Source organism: Rhinatrema bivittatum, chromosome 9 (genome assembly GCF_901001135.1).
Source record: "Rhinatrema bivittatum chromosome 9, aRhiBiv1.1, whole genome shotgun sequence".
Taxonomy (NCBI): Eukaryota; Metazoa; Chordata; class Amphibia; order Gymnophiona; family Rhinatrematidae; genus Rhinatrema; species Rhinatrema bivittatum.
The window spans coordinates 41277975-41303743 of record NC_042623.1 but is presented as its reverse complement, the minus strand read 5'-3'; the positions used below and the strand labels follow the sequence as shown (position 1 = coordinate 41303743).

Sequence of the window (25769 nt, the reverse complement as noted above, 5' to 3'; positions counted from 1 at the left end):
ATCTACTAATTAAGAATTATTGGACCTTTTAAATGTCAGGTATTACATGAATGAAATCCTTAGTCTACTTAGTTTTTTTTTAATTTTCTTTTTGTACTATGTATTATATTGATGGAGGTGCTTAATAAAACAAGAGTTGGCTCTTCCCCTGATGCAGAAAAATTCAAAACACGGCACCATGTTGGGGCTACTGAAGGAATTGGCACTTTCAGCTAAGTTTATTCCTATGTTTTTGCATCAGAGTTCGATGAATAATTATTGCAAAAAGAAAATTTTAAAGAATAATTAAAAGGGACCATTTGACTAAGTAGACCAAGGATTTAATTAATTTAATCCCTGGCAATTAAATGGTCCAACAATCCTTAATTAGTGGATACAAATGAAGTTTTAAATTATTTTTTGTGGGAATCTGGATTGTATTGATAATTTTCAGGCATAAATATATTTTAAATATTACAGCTCATATATCCCCTAGGCAAGATTAAAATGCATTAATTAAATAGTAAAATGAGTCTTGTAAAACTAAGCTTTTTTCTTAGTTGAAAATTTTTTTTTAATATATTTTGAACATTCTGTTAAAATGTGTGATATAAATGTATTTTTATTAATTTGACCAAGTTCTAGAACATGAAAAGCTTTGCATACTGAAATAAAAATATCAAATTAAAAAAAAAAGATACATTTTACTTAAAAAAATTAGCTTAGTGGATTGATAATCATATGTAAGTCACAGTTTTTTGGAACATTTACAACTGAAATACTTTGTACAGTAGTAATTGATATAAAGAACATCAATGTTTTCCCTACAGACATCAGCATATTGGTAGGGTAGGGTCCCACTGTGCTTTTTGTTTTAGTAGGTCTTTGCATATTCTCATACAAGTCCATCTGTTTAAATGAGTATTCATCAAAATTTTAAACATTTCTTCATTCATTACTAGATGTTCTTAATCATCAAAACTATCATTTGAATCCATGTTGTTCTTTACAGCGTGAGTGGATGCATGCCCCAAGGCTTCTGTTATTGAGACACTAGCTTTTGGCAAGTAATTAACCCTTATGCTTCATTTGGGAGAGAAGTAAACAGAGAATTCGGTTGCAGATAGCAAAAGTACAGCAAGCTAAGAAACATATACATTTAGTTCAGCATGAGAGCAATAAGTGCTTTTCCTTATTTACAGTATTTATATAGGACCCTACCCGCGTATTCACTTCTGAATCTCACTGTTGCAGTACACCAGGCCAGATGGAGCAGGGTTAGAGCAATCTTTCTCTCTTCCACTCTTTTCTTGGAGGCAGAGCATCGACTTTGCGCCATGATTAGACTCAGCTAGCCTGAGGTTGTTCTTAAAAACTGATTTCTCAACTGGCAGGGTGTGTGAAATTTATTTTGCATAGTAATTGGGCTAGAATCCTTGAAAACTAATATCCACATATATGTTATTTAATTTAAGCTTTTAGAAACCTCAAATAAAAGTTCTTGCACTTTGGACCTCGTTCAGTAGTGATTTTTTCCAGAGTCCTGTTTGAATAAGGCCCTGTATCTGGGGTGTTCAGTACTGAGTAGGATCTTCACATCATTTTTTTTTAACAAAGTCTTCAGTCAGTTCCCCATCCTACCTGTTTTTTGACAGAATGATGAATAGAATTTGTGAATGACTTCATACACTTTGGAAGTGGGCATATTCATTCTTTCTTTCTTTTTTTTTTTTTTTGTGGACAGACTACAATTAGATAAGCATTACAGAAACATGAAAAAGTCTATTCAGAATGCAAAAGGAGAAGTAAAAAATTGACTTGAAATGGAATAGGTCCTAACATACTCCAGTTGCAGTGATTAGTAATTTATTCAATAAAGTCATTAGGCCGGACCATCATTTTTACAGATTTAAAAGCTTGTCTGAAGCTGTTTGGATGAACTTCAGCAGTACTGTGCCATGTGCCCCAGAAAATCCCATTACGAATCCCCTTATAGTCTTTGTGGTAGTACTTGCCGTTGAGGTTGGCAGACAAACACGCATCAAACCACCATCCCGAGCTATAATAAGCCCCACAGTTTCCAGAAGGATATTTATCGTTGTCCTTGTCTGGAGTAGTGAAGAATTTTTGATCGTGGTTATATTGTTTGCTGTAGTGCATGGCATCTCCAGCAGTACCATCATAACCCCCAATGGTTAGACGGTACTTAAGATACTCATTTGCAACATAGAATTTCTTATACTTGGCATGCTCTTTTATGCCTTTTAAATCCTCAAGTTCAATTCTCAGCTGCATATCGCTGCTTTTGGTCAGGAGGTGGATTTTATCATTCCCTAACCAGAATTCATTTCTGAGGTTTCCAAATCCATTCTTGTAGTCTGTCCAAGTTCTGTTGAAACTTGTGCTTCCATCCTGACGCATCTGCAGCACTGTCCAGCCTCCACCCAGGGTTTCCATGTCGCAGTAAACTTCAAAGGTGCTGTTTTTCAGATCAGGAGTAACCTTGTAGATTCCACTGACCTTTTTACCAGCTTTCAAATGATCGGCACAATTTCTGTATACCAGCTGTATGACTGAAAAAAAGAAATTTCAAATTAGTGTTAATATTTAATGTGATACATTAAATCAGTCATTGCGCATTAACATAATTGGAAAGTATAATTTTCTGGATAAAATCATGCATTAGTTTATGACTGTATTAGTTTGCTAAATATTAACAACACAGAAGCTAGATGTTTCAGCAGGATGTGGCTAATGCTTACATATGGGGTAGATTTTAAAAGGTGCACATGGGCTTAGCGCGCGCACACGTAAGCCCGTTTTTATAACTTGCGCGTGCAGGCACGTGCAAGTTATAAAATCAGGGATCGGCACATGCAAGGGGGTGCACAATTGTGCACCTTGTGCGCGCCAAGCCGCGCTGCCTTCCCCCGCTCCCTCCCCCCCCACCCACCCCCTTCCCTTCCCCTACCTCCTCTGCCCTTTCCCTCCTACCCTTTTCTTTTTTTTTTTCTTGTTTCAAAACTTACTTCAGCCCTGGGGCTGAAGTAAGTTGCGTGCGCCGGAGCCTCAGACCCCGCCCCCAGACTGCCCCCGCTCACACCCCGCCCCCTTCCTGCCCCTTTAGTAAAGCCCCGGGACTTACACGCGTCCCAGGGCTTTACACGAGTCGCTGGGCCTTTTGAAAATAAGCCCGGCGCGCGTAACCCTTTGAAAATCCGGCCCTTATTATAGAAGTCCCAGTACACATCTGACCACATCATCAAACCACTGAATGTTCCTGTCTCTTACTATTTTCAGAAATGTTAACATTTTCAAAGTTTTTAATACTGTGAGAAATGTAATGATACTTACACTTCCTTTAATAATTTAGGAGTCAGTGTTCCAAAGTGTGTTAAAGCTAATGCAGCTTTCATGCATTTTATTTATTTAAAACTTTTTTATACCGACATTCATTTTCATATCACATCGGTTTACAATTAACGGGGTAAAAAATAGGAACATAGATAGAGAAAAAATTGAAAAGTTACATGTAACGGGGATGAAGGAACAAGATGGGCGAGAAGAGGAAAAAAGAGTCAAGAGGACTGAACAGTGTAATAGGCAGAAAAGTAAGCAAAAAACTATGTACACTTTTCTGTATTAGCTGTAGTCAAAAAACGGTCCATTACAAACTTAAATATCTTGCTGTCTAGGTTTTTTGGAACCTATTGGGGGAGGGAGGGGTGAGAGCGTTATTAAGTGTATGCCTGAGAAAGTAGCCAAGTTTTTAGGTTTTTTTTAAGGTCTTTGTACAGTGTTCTTGGCGTAGTTCGGGTGGCATGGAATTCCATAGTGTTGGTCCCGCTATGGAGAGTGCGTGTTCCTTGGTGGAGATGTGAAGGGATAGTTTGTGGGAGGGTGTAGAGAGAGATCCTTTATAGGCAGCTCTGGTGGGTCTGTTGGAGGTATGGTATTGGAGGGAGTCATTAATCCAATGTATATTCTGGTTGTGTAGGGTTTTGTGGATTGTTGTGAGGGTCTTGTGAAGTATTCTGGAGGAGATCAGGAGCCAGTGCAGATCTCTGAGGATTGGCGTTATGTGATCTGACCTGCGGGAGTTAGTGAGGATTCTTGCAGCTGCATTTTGCAGCATTTGGAGGGGTTTGATGGAAATTGCGGGAAAGCCTAGGAGGAGGGTGTTGCAATAGTCAATTTTGCTAATAAGGTGGCTTAAAGGACGGTTCGGAAGTCATTGTGATGGAGGAGGGGTCTAAGTTTCTTAAGGACCTGCAGTTTGTAGAAGCACTCTTTAGTAGTGTGGTTGATAAATTTTTTGAGATTCAGATGGCTGTCAAGAATGACCCCAAGATCCCTTATGTGTTAATATATGTCATCACTGTGTTAGCATTAATGCACTTTTGGGTTAGTGTGTTTTGACATTAACAGAGAGTAAATGCATACTAAAGCAATACAAATATTAATGCGTTATATCATATGCAAATGCATATAAACCAGCTCGTTAATGCTAAAATGGGGTTAACACAAATTGGGGTAGGTTTTTAAACCCCGGCATGTGTGGCCTGGCCTTAGGCATGCCAGGCCAATTTTCAAATGGCCCAGCCTCGCGAGTAAACCCCCGGGACACAAAAAGGGGCTGGGCGGGGCTAGAGGCAACCGGCACAGCGGCCATTTGCCGCTGTGCCTGGAGATCGCACGCCGGCAGGGTGTCGGCGTGTGCAACTAGCTCCTGCTCCAAGGAGATGTGCTAATGATGTCCACAAGTCATAATTTGGCTCTTGCTAATGAGGAGAAATGGAACTGTCTCACAGCAGCAAATGTTAGTTACTGAAGAGTGCCGCTGCCTCTCAAGTTCCACTAAAATGGAAAAGGGACCACAGTAGCCTGTATTCTGGAAGAAATGTTTCTTGGGTAATGCTCAACTCTAGCCTGTGACAGCCTCAAAGAACTCCGCTATTGAAGTCTGTGTTCTGTAGCATCCAGTTTGTCCTTATAGAGTTTGCAGTGCAATTGCAGTATAAATATGCATGTTTTTAATCTCCTCCCCACCCTAGTATGCCTCATTTACGTGAAATAAAAGTTTCGGTAGCAGAAATATCTACAATGTGAGAATTCTGGTTGGCTGTGGTGTCTCAGGTGGCATCTGTGAAAATCTATTTGCACCAAGGCAGGAGCAAAAGGTGAGATAATAAAAATCGGGCTAGTTAGGATAGGGATGGAGGAGGGCAGGATAGGGGAAGGGGAAGGGAGGTTAGGCTGGAGGGGAGGGAACTGGGGAAGGCCCCGATGCATTGCCGCGCATAATTACTTAACTCGCCCCCCCCCCTTGTGTGCGCCGACCTGGCATTTTATAAAATCGCACATCCATGTGTATGCACCGGGTAGCACGTGCACATGGATGCGCGCGCATAATTTTTTAAAATCTACCCCATTGTGTGCAGCAACATGATTTGTGTGAACTCCCTGGTAATGCAGAAACGTAACTGTACCTCTGAGTTGTAGATAAGATTTCGCATTAGACTGTGGGGGCTAACGCAAGGCCTGAGATGGGCCAGAATGAGCCCCCACCCCCCCAATTCTAGTGAAGGCATAGCTCCCTCAGACCATTTCCTTGATCCTCTCACCCCCTTCATAGTGAAAGCATGGTGACCCCAGACAGCTTCCTCAGTCTCAAGAAAAGTCTCCACCCCAACTAAAGAACCCCCCCGATCCTCCTCCCACTCATCTGAGAGGACTGCTCCACATACCCACCTAACAGCATGCAATAAATGATGGGGGCAGGAGAGTGCAAGTCTCCCTCCCGCCTCGCGAGCACCACCACAGAAAACGACATTGGATGATTTCATGCAAATCTTTTTCAGAATAAAAGTACTCTAGAACAAGAGGCCACAGTATGAGCCTCCAAGGGGTAAGACTCAGAAACATTATCAGAAAACATTTCCTCACGGAAAGAGGTACAGATGCATGGAACGGCCTCCTAGGGGAAGTGGTGAAGACAGAGACAATAGCAGAATTCAAGAAAGCCTGGGGTGAGCTGAGAGGATTCCTGGTTGTGAAGAAGTGAGAGGAAAGCCAGAAATCAACTAGGATCCACAGCATTGCACCAGGAAGGAAATGAAACATGGGGAATGCGACAGGAGTGTTAGATTAAGTATGGGAGCTTTTATGCTCATCTACCGTAGATAGGAGAGAACCATTGAGGAGGAAAACAAAAATAGACTTGGATAAGGAGTGATATCCTACACTTGGTCAAGCTTCTACAGCTGGAAGCTGAAATATATCCTTGCAGTGTGGACAGAAGTAATTGGGCAGACTGGATAGGCCAACTGGTCTTTTTCTGCTGTCATCTACTATATAGGGTATGCCCATTAGATAAAGGCTTTATTCTTTATGATCCAGAGTGGGGAAAATGTATTTTGATAATTCATGACTGTTTAGTTATTAAAGTGCCACCCCTCACAAGTAAACACCAGGAAGAAAACCTTTAATATGCATTCATAATTTTTTTTTTGTTTACTCCATTAATTACTTGAAAAATGCCAGATTTCCTCATAATGAGGGCAATTTTTACTGCCTTTGAAAAGCGCCTTAGATAAAGTACCTGCACAAATCTACACTTCCTTTTTCCATTTAAAATTACACAGGTACTTTTGAAAATTCAAAAGTGCATATTTGCAATCCCATCCACAGCCTTGCCCCAGGGAATACCTTGTTTACTGGGTATAAAATTAATACAAGTGGGCCATTTCCATGGATTTAGCATTCTTCTGCCCATGGAAATGGCTTTGAAAATTGCCCGAGTGCGACTGCTTCACCCTTTTTTTGTTTCATTGTAACCACTGTGGTGTTACTAACCACAATAAAAGTAGTTTTTTTGATATCTGCTAGCCTTGGCCGGCTTTTGGTGTGTGCAGCCTTGCCATCCATTATGGGGCACCAGTGCCCCTTCTAATGCAGCTCTTTCTTTCCTGATACTGTTTCAGGGCAGAGGAGCGGTTGCAGGCCTGCAGGGCATGAGATTATTACCCTCAGTTTCCTCATGGCTCATGGGGCCAAAGAACAATTTTCTCCTGCTGCTGCTCCTCCCCCTCTCGAGTCAGCTATGCTATGGGGCTGAAGATCATCTGTTTTGCCCCATCTACCCTGTGGCCCTACACACCAGAAAGCGGAGCCAGTAGCTGGTGCTTCTAACTTCCTCCTCTTGCCAATGGTTTCTCTCTCTCCTGTGTAGTTTGGTTCAAAAACCTCAGATCTGTGAAGGAGAGAAAGGAAATAGATGTATTTATGGGATCTGCCAGGTACTTGTGACCTGGATTAGCCACTGTTGAAATCAGGATGCTGGGCTTGATGGACATTGGTCTGACCTAGCATGGTTTACCTTAAGTTCTTATGAGCCAGTGAGGAGGAAGTTAGAAACAATGGTTGCAGGTTGTGTTCTCCTACCTGTTGGGCCATGATGGAGGACATTTGGAGAGGAAGGGAAGTAAGGATGAAAAGAGAGAAGGATAGAAGATCATGGTATTTGGGAGGTGAGGGAGAGGGGAGGATAGAAATAAGAGGGTTGAAAGGTAGAGGAGAAGAAGAATGGAAGGTGAGGGGGTTGGAAGAGGATGGAAGAGGAGGGATAGAAGGTGAGGGAAGAGAGTGTGGAAGGTGAGGGGTGATAGGATGAAAGAAGAGGGGATAGGATGGAAAGTGAGGGAGGAAGTGGGATGGAAGATGTGGAGGTAGAAGGTGGAAGGTGAAATGGGTTAGAAGGGGAGGAAACTGAAAGGTGAGGGGGGTAGAATGGAAAGTGACGAGTTGGGACGGGTGGTTGGAAGGTGAGGGAGATTGGAAATGGAGGATGGAAGGAGATAAGAATGGAGTTTGCAAGATGAGGGGTATTGGGAGGGGAAAGAAAGGGATGGAAAGGGGATGGAAGGTAAGGGGGAGGAGGAGAGGAAGATGGAGGGAAGGATGGCAGGTGAAGGGAGTTGTAAGCTGAAGGAGGGGAGGAGGTTTCAGAGAGCAAAAGGAGTCAGCTATTGAGGGAAAGGACAAGAGAGCCAGTAGGAGATGATGAAGGGAAGCAACTCAGCAAGGGAGAGAAAAAGAGAGCGGACTGAGAGGGTGCAATAGAGGGGAGGAGGTATAGAAATGGAAGGGGAGAAGGAGGGATGAAATCTAGGTATGATTTTATAGTGAGAGAGAGAGAGAAAGAAATGGAAAAAATTAGATGACTGGAAAATCAGTCAGAGAGATTCAGGGAAGGAAATGAAGACAGGAGGAGAAAGAAACAGAAAATGGAGGGGGACCCTAAAAAGGAGTTAGTAGAAAAAAAAGAGACGAGGACCAAAGTGATTAGAAAAATAAAAGGCCTGGACAATAAAGGTAGAAAAAAGCATTTTATTTTCAGTTTAGTGAGTGGAATGTGTCAACTTTGGGAATGCATGATATGCTTGTATTTTGCACAATTCAGGAGGAAATGCATTTCTGTTTCTGTTTACACCTGGGGGAATTCTGCGCAAAAAAATGTAAAATTCTGCGCACAAAAACTTAAAATTCTGCAAACTTTATACTGGTCAAAATAGCACAATTTACATGACAGTCTTTAAGTAATTACATTTTAAATTAATACAGAAAAAAGTTATTACTTAGATATGCAGAATTTTAAATATTTTGAGCAGAATTTCCATAGAAATTCACTGTAAGAGTGTCCCTTCCGCTCGCTCTCCCTACTCCCCTGGCCACTTTGCCCTCTCAGGTTCTAACTCCTCCACCTGCCAGTATCTCTCCCCTCTACCTCTAGGCTCAACCCCTTCCACTCTATCGCCAGTCCCAGAGTTTGACCCTGTTCTCAGTACTGCTCCTCACACAGGCTCCCTCTGACCCTCCCTCTCTCACACACATGCTCCCTCTCTCTAGTACACATACACACACCCTCACACAGGCTCCCTCACTCTCTCAGACACACACATCCCCTCATACAGGGTACCTCTCTCTTGCATACACACCCACACAAGCTCCCTTTCTCTCTCACACATTCATCCCCACACAGGCTATGTCTTTCACTCATGCACCTCTTCACACAGACTCTGTCTCACCCAGATCCCTTCACACAGGCTAGCACCCTCACATACACACAATCCCTTTTTCATACACACGAGCTGCCAATCTCTTACACACATACACACTCCTTCACAATCTCCTCATGTAGGCTCCATTTCTCTGGCACCCAGACTCAAGCATCCCCCCTCTTCACCTCCCATGTTCTCTCTTACACTCTCTTGCTCACTACCCTGCTCTCTCTCTCTCACCCTCCCCTCCCCCTCTCCCTGCTCTCTCACTCTCCCCTCCCCTCTCCTCTCTCACAGCCCCTTCCATCTCCTCTCTCACACTTCCTCCCCTCTCTCACAGCCCCTCCCCTCCCCCACAAATCCTCCCTTCCCCTCTCTCACACACCCTCCCCTTTCTCACACCCCTCGCCCTCTCTTCTCCCACACACACACATTACTCTCACCGGGGCCTTCATCTTTGCCGCAAGCGGAGCACACTCCATTCGTGGCATACTGAGGCCTTCATCTTTGCCGCGAGTGGAGCGCGTCCCACAGCACACAGGGGCCTTCATCTTCACGTGCTCCGTTCACAGCATGCTGGGGTCTCCTCTGCCATTTTCTGCGCAGAAAATGGCAATTCTGTGGAAGGGGGGGGGGGGATTCTGTGCAAATTCTCTGCTCTGCAGTAGTGCAGAATTCCCCCAGGACTAAGTCTGTTTCTCTGGTATTGCACAGTATGCAGAGTCTGGCTTCTTGGGGTTTCCATTACAGTTTTTTATTTATAATTTATGGTTGCTTATTCTGTATTTGTTGAGGTTCTGTCTATGTTCTATGTATGTGACACACATTAGATATTCTGCTAGCGTGAAACTTCTATATAAGACTTTGTAACAATCCTGCTTGTTTTGTTTTTCCAGTAGATGTATTGTGTTCTAGGGCCCATTGCCTTTTCATAGGTAGAGTTGTTGCTGTTTGAGTCCTGGGAGTTAGTGCTGATTTGGTATGGCATGTTTGCTAAATAGGTTCTGAGTGACTTTTTTGCAGATTTTTATGCTGCACCATAGAGTGTCTGGAACATTTTTTTGTATGATGAGCTGAAAGAGAAACTTCCTTGTCTTGCTTTGCACCCATTACTGGAGGATTTTCTGTAGACACGTGCTATTTTTACTGAACTTGAGTTTCAGGGATTTTATTGAGGTTCTTACTCATACTGTATAGACCCCAGACTTCATTCATGTTGTCTGATCTAATCGGGAGAGGGGCAGTTTGATGGCACCATCAGTACCTAGGAGTGACAAAATCCTACATTTGTTACTGGGAGGAGGAAAGGGTTGGGGGAAGATTGGGTAGGGATCAGGAGGTGGAGGTTGGAGACACGAGGGAAGCCATTTTTTTTCACCTGTGCCTTTCTCTACCGCCAATTCCCGACTCTGTGCTTTCCACCTGGCTGCACCGTGTGCTTGGAATAGTCTTCCTGAACTGGTGTATCATGCCTGCTTCTCGCTGTGTTTAAATCTTTTTTGAAGTTGCTTTTAAATCTTAGGCCTGATTGTCTGCTTTTAGCCTCATTAGCTTTCTTTTCTTTTTAATGAAATGCCTCATGTATTTTGTCCTGTATGTTTGTCTTATTAGACTGTAAGTTTTTTTGAGCAGGGACTGACATTTTTTGTGTGTTTATATGGTGCTGCATGTGTCTTTGGCGCTATAGAAATGTTAAATAGTAGTAGTAATAGAATTAGTATTAAGGTGGGGGCAGGGGCCTGTAATTTCAATTTTAGCATAGATCGCCTGTTAGTCTAGAGCTGGCCCTGCAACCGGACAGAGATCGATTGTTGTATTACTGCATTCTAATTCCAGAGAAGGTTCTTAAAATCTAATAATAAAATATATATACATTTATTAATGATTGTTCAAATAAAGAATTCATGCGTGTTATCTTGCTATGTAATGAAATATATTTCTTTCCCCTGTGTAACCACTCGCTGTGTGTCTGGGCTCAAGTGTAGATCTGTCTATAGCTGTAAGTTTTGAAGTCAAATATCTCCTTATGGATTGTTGCCCTCCATGCATGAGGCATTTCATGAGGCTAAGGGGGTCATTTTCTATCGGTATCACCCGCGAAAAGGGACATTTCGTGGGCGATAGCTTGATAGGGGCGGAGTCGGGGCGGACACAGCGGTAGCTTCACTGGCGGTGATAAGGTAAGACCTGTTATCGTCGCCAGTAGTACGCCCAATAGCACCACCTTTCACGGAATTCAGTAAGCTGTGCGCCGATGGAAAATCTAGGCCTAAGTGATGTGATCATGCCGCCAACTCGCCACCACTGACAAGTAGAATTTAGGGGTAATAAATCTTTATTTGTGTTTGGATTAAGTTAAAATTAATTCCATGAGATGTAATTTTTAACACTTCAGTATATAAGTGTTATAGCTAGGCAGTCAACTGTTAATTAGTGTCATGTCCTGAATTTTGCTGGTGTAGTATGAACTAAAAAGTATTGCCCAATGTAGCAAATGTATACAAACGTAACTATTTTGTATTGTATTACTGTTATTAGTTCTAATAATGATGATTAGATGTTTGTTATTTTGCAGTAGGATATTCATACAGGTAGATTTCTTTTATTCAGGTGCAGCTCTCCAGATGTGGCAAAGTTTAGTAATATTTTTGGACATTTTCAGTGCACCAGTCAAGGGCTGAGATGGCAAAATGATTTTTAGCAAGTTACAGTAAGACAAATGACAGTATTTGCCTCTTCATTTATAATTGTCTGATCTTTAACAAGGAAAGGGTGGGCAAAGCAGCAATTACATAATTTCCCATCTAAATAATTACTCTTTGCAAAGGATTTTTCTTTCTTTCCGGCTGCTTCTGAAAGATTATGGGTCAGAAACATCTTTTGGTCTCTCACCAGTCAGATAATCCTTAACCCAAGGGTGTTCACAGGAAATGATGAAACTGACAGGTTCTTGGAACATCATGTTCCGTAGCCATAATAAACAGTTCTATTTCACGCAGGGAAAGTGCTTCAAGAGTCAAAGGAAAGTTACTTTTCCTTTGTTCGGACCATAAAATAATTTAACTATGCAGCTGCTGAATTTTCAACTAAGGAATCTTTTTAAAATATGTATTTTTTTTGAAAGCTTTTACTTTCCACTAAATCAAATGAGCTCATGGTAAAGCACAAAAACAGTTAGAAAAAATACATTTAACACTTAACAAATGCAGAATATAAAACAGCCACCAATCCAACAAAACCAAATAACATTTAAATAAAACAATGAAACCTTAAAAAGAGCCATGATAAAATGCTGAACCCATGTCCTCTAACCCAGATTAATATCTTCAAATTAAATACATTCATAAGGCCCGATTAAAAAGGATAGCCTTAACTTCCTCTTCAGCCAGTCAGACCAAGCTGGAAAAGGGAGTTATTTATGCCAATCAGCAGATGCAGATAGAGAACAACAGGCTTGCTAATGTTACTCTTTATGTACCTCTGTTTTGGCACTAGCCTGTCAATATTCTGTCTCCAGCAGATGATGGACAAGCTTCCTGTGCTGGAAGTGAAGGCCTGGTTAGCCTGGGTGAACAGAAAAATTCTGGTGCACAACTCCTGAAGTGACAGATTAATTCTCCCTCTCTCAGTTGAGCCTGCCCCCATGGGCGTAACGCCTGTAGTGCACAGCGATGCATAGGTTCCACCAACTTTGAAACAGTATGTGCCACACGCCACCAACTTTGATGCTATCATCTCTTCTCTGGCTCTCCTCCACCTCCAGAACATGAGCAGCCGAGGAACGAGGACACCTGGTGGACCATGAGCAGAGCCCACCCCACTCACAGCAGAGGAGCAAGGACATCTGGTGGGCTGCGAGCTGAGCTATCCCGCTTGCGGCCGAGGAGCAAGGACATCCATTAGGCCATGAGCGAAACCCATCCTGCTCATGGCCAAGGAGCAGCAACAGATGGAGCCAAGCTGCATGCATGTAGGAGCAGGATGCAGAGAGACAAACCCCTGCGTCCCATGAGACTTTTCTTTTTTACAGGTTGGGGGGATAAAGGAGGAGGTTGTTGCTCTTTACAAGTTACAAGGTATATTCAGCAGCACGGCTAGGCTGCTGAATATATGCATATATATCACATTTTACTGCATAAGTTATTATATCGGCTAAGTTTAGACATGCGTCTAACTTAGTCACATAACTTATGCGGCTAAGACCAAATATCAGTAGTTAGCCACATAACTTGTACAGCTAACTCGCTCTGCTCCGATCCACTCACTACATTCCCACAACTTATGCGGCTAACGTTTTAGCTGTATAAGTGACTTATACGGCTAAGCAGCAGCCGCTACTTAGCCGCATAAGTTACACTTATCAGGCTAAATAGCACTGAACGTGTTTTGAATATTGACCTCATAATGTATAACTGACAAACGCATCTCCTTCAGAGATGGCAAACAAAGTCTAGCTGATCTAGATGATCTTAAGATCCAAGATTTATTATTTATTTATTTAATACTTTTTTATACCGGCATTAGTGGTTACATCATACCGGTTCATATCCAAACCAAAGGTGGAAAATACATAAAACAGGGACTGGGGGTGAGACAAAGGAGAAAAAAGGAGGCTGAGAGATAGCACACAGAGCAACAAATAATATATAAATAACGAGATAACAGTATCAGTATAAGATGACTCATAAGGGGCAAGAGAAGACTGCAGATAAGCTGCAGAACCTCCTCTAAGTGTTACGTCAGCCAGTCACGGCATCCGTGGTCGGCCTTCCTCACCTTTCGCTGTTCCCGGGGACAGGCTCCGGTCCCTTCCGGCACGGGGGGAGCACCTCCATCACTGCCCACCCTGCAGCTGCCCTGCCAGCGGTCCATGCCTTCACGGCACGGCAGAAACACTGCCATTGTTTTCATGACCGGCCCGGCTCCCTAAGCACGCACGTGCGCCTCCCTGCAACATTTAAAGGGGCCACGGCGCCCCAGGGTTGCTGGCCCTCCCTGCTGACGTCAGATCCTTTTCAGTAGAAATGCCTGGGCAGCGCTGCTAAGCGTTGCCTTTGCAACAGGTCCTCTTGTTCTTGTTGCCTCGGGCTCCTCCGTGTTCCAGAATCTGCATTCTCTGTGCTTGGCCATTACCAAGCCTGATCTCCGCCTGCTTGACTATGCTGTCTTCTCCAAGCCTGACCTCCGCCTGCCTGACTACGCTGCCTTTTCCAAGCCTGACCTCTGCCTGCCTGATCACGCCAGCCTTTGGGCTGACCTCCCTGGTCTAGTCTTCTGCGACGCTAAGAGGCTCACCTAAGACCAGGCAGTATGGGAATCCAAGGGCTCAACCCACGGAGCCCCCGGGCTGTTAGTGGTGAAGCTCCTGCTTGCCTCTGTCTCCTCGTGTGCTCCACCTCCTGACGGCAGACGTTCTCTGGGATCCCTCAGAGGGCCGTACCAATCCTGCGCCAGGCCAAGGGTCCACCTCCAGCGCAACAGGTTGCAAAGGCCATGGCTTCGGCGGATTTGTCAGCCCTCCAGGCCATTCCGAGCTTAGCCCAGAAGATCCAAGAGCAACAACGCTTCCTGGAGACGTTGGCAGCCTCAATCAAATGACTAAATGCCCGCTTGGATTCCCAGCCAGAGGACTTTGCAGTATTAAAGTCTATTCCTGGACTAGTCAAGAAACTTCAGAGTCTCCAGACAACCCTACAGAATGTTGTGGTGGACGTAAATTGTCTCGCCGCCCGTCAAGACTCCATGCCTCAGTTCGGTGCACCATCATTCCCGATGACTTCCGATCCGGGACAGGCGGTCATTTCCTTACCAGCTCTGCCCCGTTACTCGGGAGACCCCAAACAATGTTGGGGTTTTCTAAATCAATGTCAGATGCATTTCACTCTACAGGCCGCGCTTTTCCTGAGTAACTTAGTGTTGCGACCGTTGCTGCCCGACGTCTCCATTCCGCCCACCTTACCTCTTTTGTGACTCCCTCTTTGGTTGATGGAAGTTTGGCTGCCGTGGCGTCATCTTGCCGTTCTCTGGCGTCCCCGGACCGGCTAGATGCCTTCTTCCACTATGTTCTCCTGAAGCCTAAGGGCGCACGCGCGGCATGGCTCTGACTCAAGTACCAGCTGTGGCGCGAACCTCAGGGGCGTCCCCCCTGAGATGACGTCATCCTCACCAGATACTTAAAGTCTTTCGTTTTGCTAGCTATTTGAGTTAGCAAAGGTGTAGGTTAAGGTTGCATACGTTTACTTAGCTTCCTCCAGGTATCGCTGCGGATGGGATTCGTTCTCCGCATACCTTGCTACTCTGCCTCCTTGGACTTTACCAGGGGTACCCCTGCTCGGGGGCATCGCTCTCTCTCTTGCTTTTCAGGTCGCAGTCTGGAACCAGTACTCACTCCTCGAGGGCCCACGTTCCTAGACCTGCTACCGAATACAACTTCTGCCAGGAAGTCGCCGCTGCCTACAACACCAGTGAGTTACTCAGAGCTTTCCCTGGAACCAGGAACTCGCTCCTTGAGGGCCTACTTCATTCCAGCCCCTGGGCTGCTTCAAGAGACTATTGTGTGAGTGTTACTATCAAGGTTCTGTTCCTGAACTCTGCATACTCTGCCTACTCACTATATTCAGTTTCTCTACAGCTGGGACCACTGTTCCAGTGCCTGAGAGAGTACAGCCCAGCCGAGCTCTTTCAGCTCACTACTGCCACCTCTGGTGATTCACTATACAGTTTAATAAAAGATCTAGTGTGTGTCTGTCTCCCAACTCTGAGCCTGACCGGTGGCCCCTCTCGGGATCTTCCCCCGTGGGTGTGGTCATCTGCCAGTGGCCCAAGGATCCACCTACAATTATCACAAATAATAACACCTAGTCAAAACAACATTTATTTTGTCCCTATTAGATGACAAGGCCCTGGCCTGGGCTTCCCCGCTGTGGGAACGTTCTGACCCTCTGCTGTCTAGCTTCCCATAGTTTTTGACCGCCTTCAAGCAAATTTTTGATGAACCCGGCAGGCTCCCCTCGATGGGCTCCTACTTGTTGCAGCTGAAACAAGGGACTCGTTCCTTGTCCGATTATGCAATCGAGTTCCGCACCTTGTCCACGGAGCTGAACTGGCAGATAACAGTCTACATGCCATTTTTCTGGAGGGACTGGCACCCAGACTAAAAGATGAACTTGCCGCACGTGAGATCCCTGCATCCCTTGAAGGTCTGATTGACTTAACTGGGAAATTAGACCGACGACTCCAGGAGCAGACTCGAGTAAATCGATCTACTCCAAGGAACCGCCCGAGGGCCCCACTTCCCTCCGTCGAGAATTGTCCTCTGCTCTCAGAGGACTCCATCGAAGAACCCATGCAACTGGGTCATGCCCATATTTCGTAGGAAGAGAAATTCCAGCTTGGATTGTGCCTATATTGCGGGAACCAGGGTCACCATTGTCTCCAATGCCCCGAGAAAAAGGAGCCTTCTTCATGCCGAGGGATCAAGGCTTCAGTAGCTCTTGGCCAAACTACTGCATCCCCCTTGTTTCTACTATCAGCCTCCCTGCAGCAATCCTCTACCTGTTTCCCCACCCTTGTCCTTGTGGATTCCGGTGCCGGGGGAAATTTTATCCAGCAAGACCTTGTGGATCAATACCAAATTGCCACGTGTCCCTTGACTCCGCCAGTGGCTCTCGCTTCTGTCCATGGGAACTTCCTTCTCGGATTGGTGACTCAGGTTACACATCCTTTGACTCTAAGGGTAGGGCCTGATCACACCGAGCTCATTACCTTCTAAGTTCTTCCCAAAGCTGTGAATCCAGTTATACTAGGGCTGCTGTGGCTACGAAAACATCAGGCACCGTTTGATTGGGCCTCGGCTGACCCACAATTGGGGTCCACAATGTTCTGAGACCTGTTTGGAACTGACGGAGCCTGCCAACTCTATGATCGAGGCCACCGCACTGCCTAACTTTCCAAGTCCAAGTAGGAAGTCACAAGAGACTCAGACCGATTCCAACTTCCTTCACAAGAACCTTTTAAAGACCATGTTTACACAGCTGAAGGAACAATTGTCACACAGGGTGGCCGAATATGAAGCCTTAGAAAGGGAACACAAGCAAACCACAAAGGGATTTGTGTCCCTCCTGTCCTTCAAAGAAAAAGAAATCCAGACCCTACAAATCCTCCTCCAACAAAAGAAAAGGGGGCAGCTTCTTGATGTACCCGAGGATACAGACACCCCATGTCTCAGACTACAAAACTCTCAAAAGGGGGACCTTGAGGAGGGGGTACTGTTATGTCGGCCGGCAAGGGCACCCGTGGTCGGCCTTCCTCATCTTTCGCTGTTCCCGGGGACAGGCTCCGGTCCCTTCCGGCATGGGGGGAGCATCTCCAGCGCTGCCCTCCCTGCAGTGGCCCTGCCAGTGATCCGCGCCTTCGCGGCACGGCAGAAACACCACCGTTTTTTCTTGACCGGCCCGGCTCCCTAAGCATGCGCACGTGCCTCCCTGCAACATTTAAAGGGGCCATGGTGCGCTAGGGTTGCCGGCCTTCCCTGCTGACGTCAGATACTTTTCAGTATAAATGCCTGGGCAGCACCCCTAAGCATTGCCTTTGCAACAGGTCCTCTTATTCTTGTTGCCTCGGGCTCCTCCATGTTCCAGAATCTGCCTTCTCTGTGCTTGGCCATTACCAAGCCTGACCTCCGCCTGCCTTACTACGCTGTCTTCTCCAAGCCTGACCTCCGCCTGCCTGACTACGCTGTCTTCTCCAAGCCTGACCTCCACCTGCCTGACTACACTGTCTTCTCCAAGTCTGACCTCCGCCTGCCTGACTACACTGTCTTCTCCAAGCCTGACCTCCACCTGCCCGACTATGCTGTCTTCTCCAAGCCTGACCTCCGCCTGCCTGACTATGCTGCTTTCTCCAAGTCTGACCTCTGCCTGCCTGACCATGCCAGCCCTGGTCTCTTCTTCTGCGAAGCTCAGAGGCCCACCTAAGACCAGGCAGTCCAGGAATCCAAGGGCTCAACCCACGGAGCCCCCGGACCGCTATTGGTGAAGCTCCTGCTTGCCTCTGTCTCCTCGTATGCTCCACCTCCTGGCGGCAGGCGCTCTCTGGGATCCCTCAGAGGGCCATACCAATCCTGCCCCAGGCCAAGGGTCCACCTCCAGCATAACACTAAGCATCTTAAATGTTAGAATAATCACTTTAAATGTGATACGCCAAGCAATGAGCAATCCATGTAACTTCATGAGAGTTCTGAATAATCTGTAGGATTTAAATCCAAGTATTAGGAAGGCCAAGATACACCAAGTTACATTTATCAATCCCTGACAGAAACAAAGCCTGCATAGTTGACTTGAAATCTTTGAGGGTAAAAAATGCTTTAATCTGTGAACCAATATTAAATCTAAAAAGGCTGCTTTAGCAACAATGCTAGGCATATCTTGACTAATTATACCTACTTTTTTTATAAGAATAAAACAATGTATCAGGCTTTTGAGAATAAATATTTTGCCAGATATAAAAAGAAATATTAAATATTATTTAAGTTTAAGAAAAAACATTCTCTGTGAAACAAATACACCCTGACAATGTCAGTTTATGGAGTTTAGAAAGCTACTTTGCTGTTTTCCATCAAGTGCTGGGACTGTTTGTCTATAAAACTTTAATGTTGGACATCTGTCCATCATTTGTGAGGAATGTAAATATGGGTTTTATTAGCGTTTAAAAATGTATGTCTTCTTTTTCATGCTGATATAAAACAACCCAACTTCTGTTCCAGTCCTTAAAATACAAGCCTGCATTAGAAGCACTAGTAAATGTTCCATCACCTGGAATAAGGAACTTCACCAGATGTGAATGTTGATAAAGAGCAGAAGTGAAAGAAAATTAGGGCATGGAATGTATACTCTAGTTTGATTGTGGTAAATTATACTTTGACTTTTGCACGTTTGCAACAACGGGTGATTCCAGTCCAACAAATACAAATAAATATTCAAAACCAGTCATGGCCCATCTCTGCCAAGACCACCCAAGCCAAATGTGCTTCTAATAAACCTACCCAAACCGAAATACCACCACATGGACACTCCAGTAGTGAACAAATAGTGTATCAAAAGTGCCTGGTGATTGGCTGGGTTGGTGACATCTTTTAGCGTTTGTCAAACCTGTTGCATCAGTCAGGATGAAAGTAAAAAATGAACACAATAAACCAATCCAGCTTAAACATGTGATCCATATCATCAGGTTCTCTTTAATCATAATTAAAGCCATTCGTTAAAGTTACTTTTCTAGGCAAGTTGAAACCTAGCAGTTACAACTCATCTGGAGTGAGTCTGTCATATTGATCTTATTCATAGGGAACCCAATTTTATAGCATAGTGCTAGGGGCTGAAGTCTGCCTGTACAAAGTAGATACCTCTTCTCAATTTGGGTGAGGTTGGGGAGGGGGAGGGGCTTGCACTCCTACACCTACTTGTGCATACTTTTGAAAATGCAGGTAGAATTTTAATAAGCTTTATGCACATAATTTAGCAGGTGCGATTATGTGCAGGTAGTTTTGCTGAGATCATTTTCAAAGGGCACTTACACACAAGTTCATTTTGAAAAATGTGTAACTTATGTGCATTTGTGCCATCTAATTTACACGCGCAGACACAAAGTCGGCCCCTCAGAGGATACATCTCAAAGCCATTTCCTTGGGTAATGCCATGCTTTACCCACAGAAATGGGCTTTCTGATAACGGACCTCTCTTCCTGCGAGTAAAAGTCAGCATGTAGGGCCTCACTGCATGTACATTTGCCTGGAATATGGAAAAGACCAGGTGGGCAGTTGTTAGCTCTGTCAAACTGAATCAAAAATATTATGTACTTCGAAGATCTAACAAGCAGGCATAGCTCTGTCATGATTGTGCTTAAATCAGAGCTGTGGGCTGGCCTGATCTGGTCACTGAAGTAATATTGGAAGGCAGAAAGTGTATTATCAAATAATTTACATCAGTTCTTTCCTTTGAAAATTGCCCAAGGAAAAAGTCCCCGCAGAGATTTGCACCCACTTTTTCTGCAGATACTTTTTCAGGCCTAGAAAACGCGAGCAGTTTTGAAAGTACAAAACTGCGTGCATTGTTGTCTCTGCCCCTGTAACCCCTCTACAAAATATGGATAGAAGAATGCGCGTTGTTGAACGATGCACGTTTTTATACCTGCATACAAGGTGGGCAGGTTTCAGAGAGCCTGTTTATCTGAATAATTAGCCACATACCCAGTGAAATGGCTTTTGGAAATTGCCCTCTCCATAGGGAAGCTTAGAAGATGTCAATAGATAAGGGCCACTTGGGTTCGCTCAGTCTTTCTGAGTATACATGCCTGTTGTGCTGCTACAGATCCTCCTCAATCTCTGGTCACTTCACTCCCTCGCACTTCAACTAAAGTCCCTTTGTGTTTTTGTCCCAAGTGGAAACAGTAGAGACAAGAGACAGACAATGAATAGCTTGAGAATTCTAGATAATACTGCTGATTTAATGCTTTTTCTACTTTGTGACTTGGGAAAAAATACTTCATGTAATACACTAAGGTGTGGATTTTTTTAAAATACATGCGCGCGTCCATCTGCGCGCGCTACCCAGCGCGCACACATGGATGCACAATTTTATAACATGCATGTACTGGCGCACGCATGTTATAAAATTCCAGGTCAGTGCTCGCAAGGGGGGGGGGGGTATAATTTAGCAAATTCGCACTGCAACGCATTGGGGCCTTCCCCAGTTCCCTCCCAGTCCGCTCCAATTAAGGAGCGGACTGGGAGGGAACTTCCCAACCCCCTACCCTAACCTCCCTTCCCCTTCCCCTATCCTACCCTCCCCCTATCTCTATCTTAGCCCCCGCCCCATTTTTCTAACTCACCTTTTGCTCCTGCAAAGGAGCAGGAGCAAGTTTCAAATGGCCGCTATACCGGGTGCTTCTAGCCCCGCCCTGCTCCCCCAGATCACCCCTTTTAAGGCTCCGGCACTTACACATGTCCCAGGGTTTACGCACGTAAGGCCCAGCCACACGCGTAAACCCCGGGATTTACGCGTGCTGGGGTTTTAAAATCCGGCCTTAAGACTGTAATCGTACAGGGAAAATCTAAGAATTATATAAATATTTATATTATATATTGTCCATTAAGTCCATCTATTGTGGTTTAATATGAAGTGACAGCACCATTTTTATTCTGTAGAAATAATAATTCATTCAAAATTGCTTCTGACTTTACAACACTTGGATATTATAATGATGCCAACATTTCTTCTTTTAAAATAATGATGTTCTTTTACAAATGAATTGAAAACAATTTCACACATGGTTTCTTTAGTCAAGTCTTGGCTTCACCTGCAAGCTTTATAACTATTTTGTTATCCATCTTTACAAATTCGCCTTTCACCCCAATTCCCCAGTGCATACACTATTACAGCCTGCTGGCTTAAGTCCTGCCAATTCAACAAGGTGGAGTAATGTCTCTTTTCAGAGTTACCATTTTAGATTATTCCTCTTATTATTACCATTTTAACAAGTTGTTTTCATTGAGATCTGATTAGAAATGATCAGCAATACTATGGCAATAAAGTTTTAATGAGTGCACACACAGCATAAAAATATGTAAAGTACAATCAAGAGTGAAATAATATCAAATATTTTGTTTGTTTAATGCACAAGATGGCGTAAGGAGAGAATTCAATTTTTCTTTAGCACATATTGCAGAGTACAAAAAGTCGAGTTCCGAAACTGTGCATGTTTTTGTCTGTTTTGAAGACACTTATCTGTACTATTTTGTGACCACACTTAATTGCAGCAATGAAATCTGCATCTTCATTTTTCAGGCATGTCCGGAAACCACATGTTCGTTTATATATTTTGTGCGCTGGGGACTGTATGCATATTTCCAATGGTTTAATTATCATGCTAAGAATTTATGTTCCAGTGAACATCTTGACCCTTTGCTACACCTTATTAACAGCTCGATCCAGTAAAGTCCGTGGGAGAGCGGACTAACGCCCGCTCTCCCGGCGCACGCACCGGCCCCTCGCCGGTGCGCGCGATCCAGTATTTAAATTAGGCGACGCGGTGCAAACGAGGAAAAAGAGGCGCTAGGGACACTAGCGCGTCCCTAGCGCCTCCTTTTGGCCTGGAGCGGCGGCTGTCAGCGGGTTTGACAGCCGACGCTCAATTTTGCCGGCGTCGGTTCTCGAGCCCGCTGACAGCCACGGGCTCGGAAACCGGACGCCGGCAAAATTGAGCGTCCGGTTTTCGGCCCGACAGCCGCGGGCCGAATTCAAAATTTTTTTATTTTTTTTTTTACTTTTTTTTTACTTTTGGGGACCTCCAACTTAATATCGCTATGATATTAAGTCGGAGGGTGCACAGAAAAGCAGTTTTTACTGCTTTTCTGTGCACTTCCCTGGCGCCGGAAGAAATTAGCGCTGACCTTTGGGCGGCGCTAATTTCTTAGAGTAAAATGTGCGGCTTGGCTGCACATTTTACTTACTGGATCGCTCAGGAATACCTAATAGGGCCATCAACATGCATTTGCATGTTGAGGGCGCTATTAGGTGCCGCGGGTGGGCCGCGTGTTTTCCTCCCCTTACTGAATAAGGGGTAAGGGAAAACACGCGTCCAGAGCAGGGTGACAGTGCGCTCCGACGGAGCACACTTTACTGGATCGACCTGTAAGGCTGGCATAATACATATGAACTCATGATAGATGCTCAGATCGTACAGGCTGAAGTACTTTCATTTCACAGATCAAACAGGAAATCAGCGTGATCATTTTCCTTTCTTGTGACTTTCTGACACAAGAAGAGCGTGCTATGCCTAACCTGCCCTACCTATTTGAAATGATAGAAGTGAGACAGGAACATGGGGCTAAAAGATATTATCTCTTTTTTTGGGATTAACAATTTTCTCTTCCTATGGGTTGTCAGCTCGATCAGAACTGGCCTCTACTGCATATGGCACCATCACAACTCTCCAGAGTATTTCCCTACATGGTTGTATGATCTCTTTTCCAAAGAGTCTGAGGCTGATATTCAGCTGGATCAAGCTGCCTAACTTTGGAGTTAAGTGGCTGGATCTCCAGGGGTGAAAATTCCACCCCCACCACCACTCCGGAGTAGCTAAGTCTAGTGTCACTAGATTTGGGACACTCAGATTTTGGGTTCTTCTGGAGTCAGGAATAGAACTTAGCCAGCTAGCATTGGTTTTCAGCACTAGCCAGCTAAAGTTAGCTGGCTGACTCTGAGTGCAGACACTGCAGGCTTAAATCTAGCCAGCAAACTTTTGCTTGACTGGAGTTAATCCTGATTTCATCCACAAACTAGCTGGATCAGTTGTGGCTGAAAGTGAGCCTAAGATAGCCAGCTAAAACATAGCCAGTTATTTTAGCCACTCTGCCCCACTATGAAAAACATCATCTTTATGATCTAAGTTTGAACAGAGAGAGGTTAAGTGATTTTCTTTAGGTTAAATGATTGAATCTGCATGATAGGGTACTCTGTATTCATTGTCACCTTCACTTTTCCTGCAGCGCTTTAAACCAGCTGGCAGGTGCAACACAAGCAGCACACATCTCCCTGTTTACATTTTTTGCTACAGCAGCTTTCACTTATGCTTTTGGGCTTCTAGGTCAATTGGAACTAATCATGTGCCTTCATTCTCACCTACTCAGGGTCATTCCCTCCCATCTAGCCCAGCCATAACAGCAAGAAACCTCTAGCTGAGAGGCATGGACTGTGCTGCCCATCAGAAATTGACAAAAGAGTGCCCTTGATCCATGCACCAGATGTCACTTTTGTGCAGTGGCTGGGATTCTCTCTCTCTTTTTCTCTGGGGCTGTGAACATTACCTCCACAGCTTTTCCAAATCTAGCTAGCCTGAAGAGTTACAGCAGAGTCATATTTTAACATGAAAATACAGACACACTTTCTTGTTTTTTTTTTTTTATCCCATTGCTTCTTACTGATATCAGTAGCTTGCCTCTAAAAATGCACATTCTGACACAGGCATTGGATTGACTGGTACCAACATTACAATTTACAATAATCTCCATAAATCAATGAAATATATTGCTACTTTTCAAACATTTGGTTTTTTTCTTTACAGAGGCATTATAAAGTCTTTCCTCTCTTGCTTTCTGTAAAGGAGAGTTTGATGGTTTTATATCGATGTTTTACAATCATATTGCTTCTTACAGAAACAGATAAAAGCAACAATTACCAAAGCAATTTAAGAAATGACATCTCACTTACTGTGACTTCCGTTTACAGCTGGACATGTTGAAGAACATTTGCTATCCAAGCTGTTCACCACAAATGTAAGGTTGGCCACTTTGCTATCTACATAATTCTCCACGTTGTCCATATTTATGAGGTTTATCTTTTCCAGGCGGCTCTGGAGGGTGTTGATCTGGTTCTTTGCATTCTTCAGGCTGATGGACACCCTGTTAAGTTTGGACTGGAGTTCTTGGATTTTGTTGTTTTCTATGTTGCTGCTCGCTGTTGGGGTTTCTGAATCTGGCACCTGCATTTCATTACTGGCTGTTTCTTGGTTGTCGTCAGCCTGCCACTTGCAGTCTTGGCATGATTTCTTCAGTTTGTTTATTGATTCCTTAAGCGTTTGTACCTCTTTGATCGTTTTCTCAAGAAGATGGAATTGTCTGGGTAACTGGATGGTCATTGGAGGAAGAGTTACTTGATAGGGACATTCGTCTTCTTCGCATTTTCCACCGTTTCTCAGCCTGATAGGACAGGAATGAACAACTTTTCCATTGCTGCCCTCGTCCCCTTCATCTGCCACAGCAAACACATGTGAAGAAAATAGTAAAGTCTGTAGCAAGACCAAGTGGACAAACGGATTCATGTTTGCAGGGACAATTCTGAAATGCAGCAAGGAAGTACACTAACGTGGAACTGCTTTTATAGCAGCAGCAGCAGTTGGGCTGTGCAGTACCAGTGAGCTTTCGCTGTTCTCAGAAAAGGGTGGGAGTTCTTACATCACAGTTACAGTAACTTTGCAGAGGAAAAGGAGGTAGTTCTTGGCAAACTGAACTCGTATCCTGCATTATTGACGAACGTGTATAGGAATGTGCACAAAGGAAAAGGCAAAATATCTACAGATTTGATGAATTGTGGTTTGAAAACCATTCTTGTCTAATTTTCTTTGCTTTTTTTGAGCATTCTTATTAACTGAAATTTCAGACAGCTGCAGAGGAGAAGATACATTACAAAACTCAGCAGTATGGCTGATTACCAAACGTCTATGCTACACCACTTTTAACTAAAATTATATATGAATCTACAAGGTAAAAGGAAAATAAGAAAGGCAGATTGTCTGTTGTTAATGTGTAGTTTGTAACTATATGTCATTGTAATTAAAAAAATTATGCTATGCTTTTTATAAAGAATAAAAGCTAGTGAAAGTATAGAATCATTAATTTTGTTCTTTTTTACTTTGATTTTTGTATGCTGTAAATTGATTTAGGGCTGATTCACTAAGCCCTTTCTCCCATTCTGTATTTATGGGAAGAAACTTTGATGAATCAGTTTTCTAAAGGTCGATTTTAAAAGCCCTCCGTGCACCAAAGCCGGGAGATACACTCGTGTCTCGGGCCAGCGCGCACCATGTGGATTTGAAGAAGCGCCTGAGTACACGTGTATCTCCCAGTACGCGCACAAATCGAAAAGTCAAAAAAAGGGGCAGGGCAGGGGCAGAGCATGG

The 25769-nt window shown here is 44.2% G+C and overlaps 2 protein-coding genes across 2 annotated transcripts in view; one reads left to right on the top strand and one right to left on the bottom strand.

Moving 5' to 3' along the window:
- The window catches only part of CCDC146 (coiled-coil domain containing 146), a 393451-nt gene that overhangs the window by 49928 nt on the left and 317754 nt on the right, over nucleotides 1-25769 (top strand). The window lies entirely within an intron of this gene.
- Nucleotides 1629-25015, bottom strand: FGL2 (fibrinogen like 2). The gene is made up of 2 exons (XM_029617031.1): nucleotides 24302-25015; nucleotides 1629-2552 (listed from the first exon to the last, which is right to left on the bottom strand). The coding sequence occupies exons 1-2, from the start codon at nucleotides 24909-24911 to the stop codon at nucleotides 1846-1848; spliced, it is 1317 nt and encodes a 438-aa protein (XP_029472891.1). The 5' UTR covers nucleotides 24912-25015; the 3' UTR covers nucleotides 1629-1845.

Coding starts and splice junctions, on each gene's coding strand:
- FGL2 (XM_029617031.1), bottom strand. CDS start 24,911: ATGAATCCGTTTGTCCACTTGGTCTTGCTACAGACTTTACTATTTTCT. Junction 2,553..24,301: donor AGCTGTAAACGGAAGTCACA/GTAAGTGAGATG, acceptor TCTTTTTTTCAG/TCATACAGCTGGTATACAGA.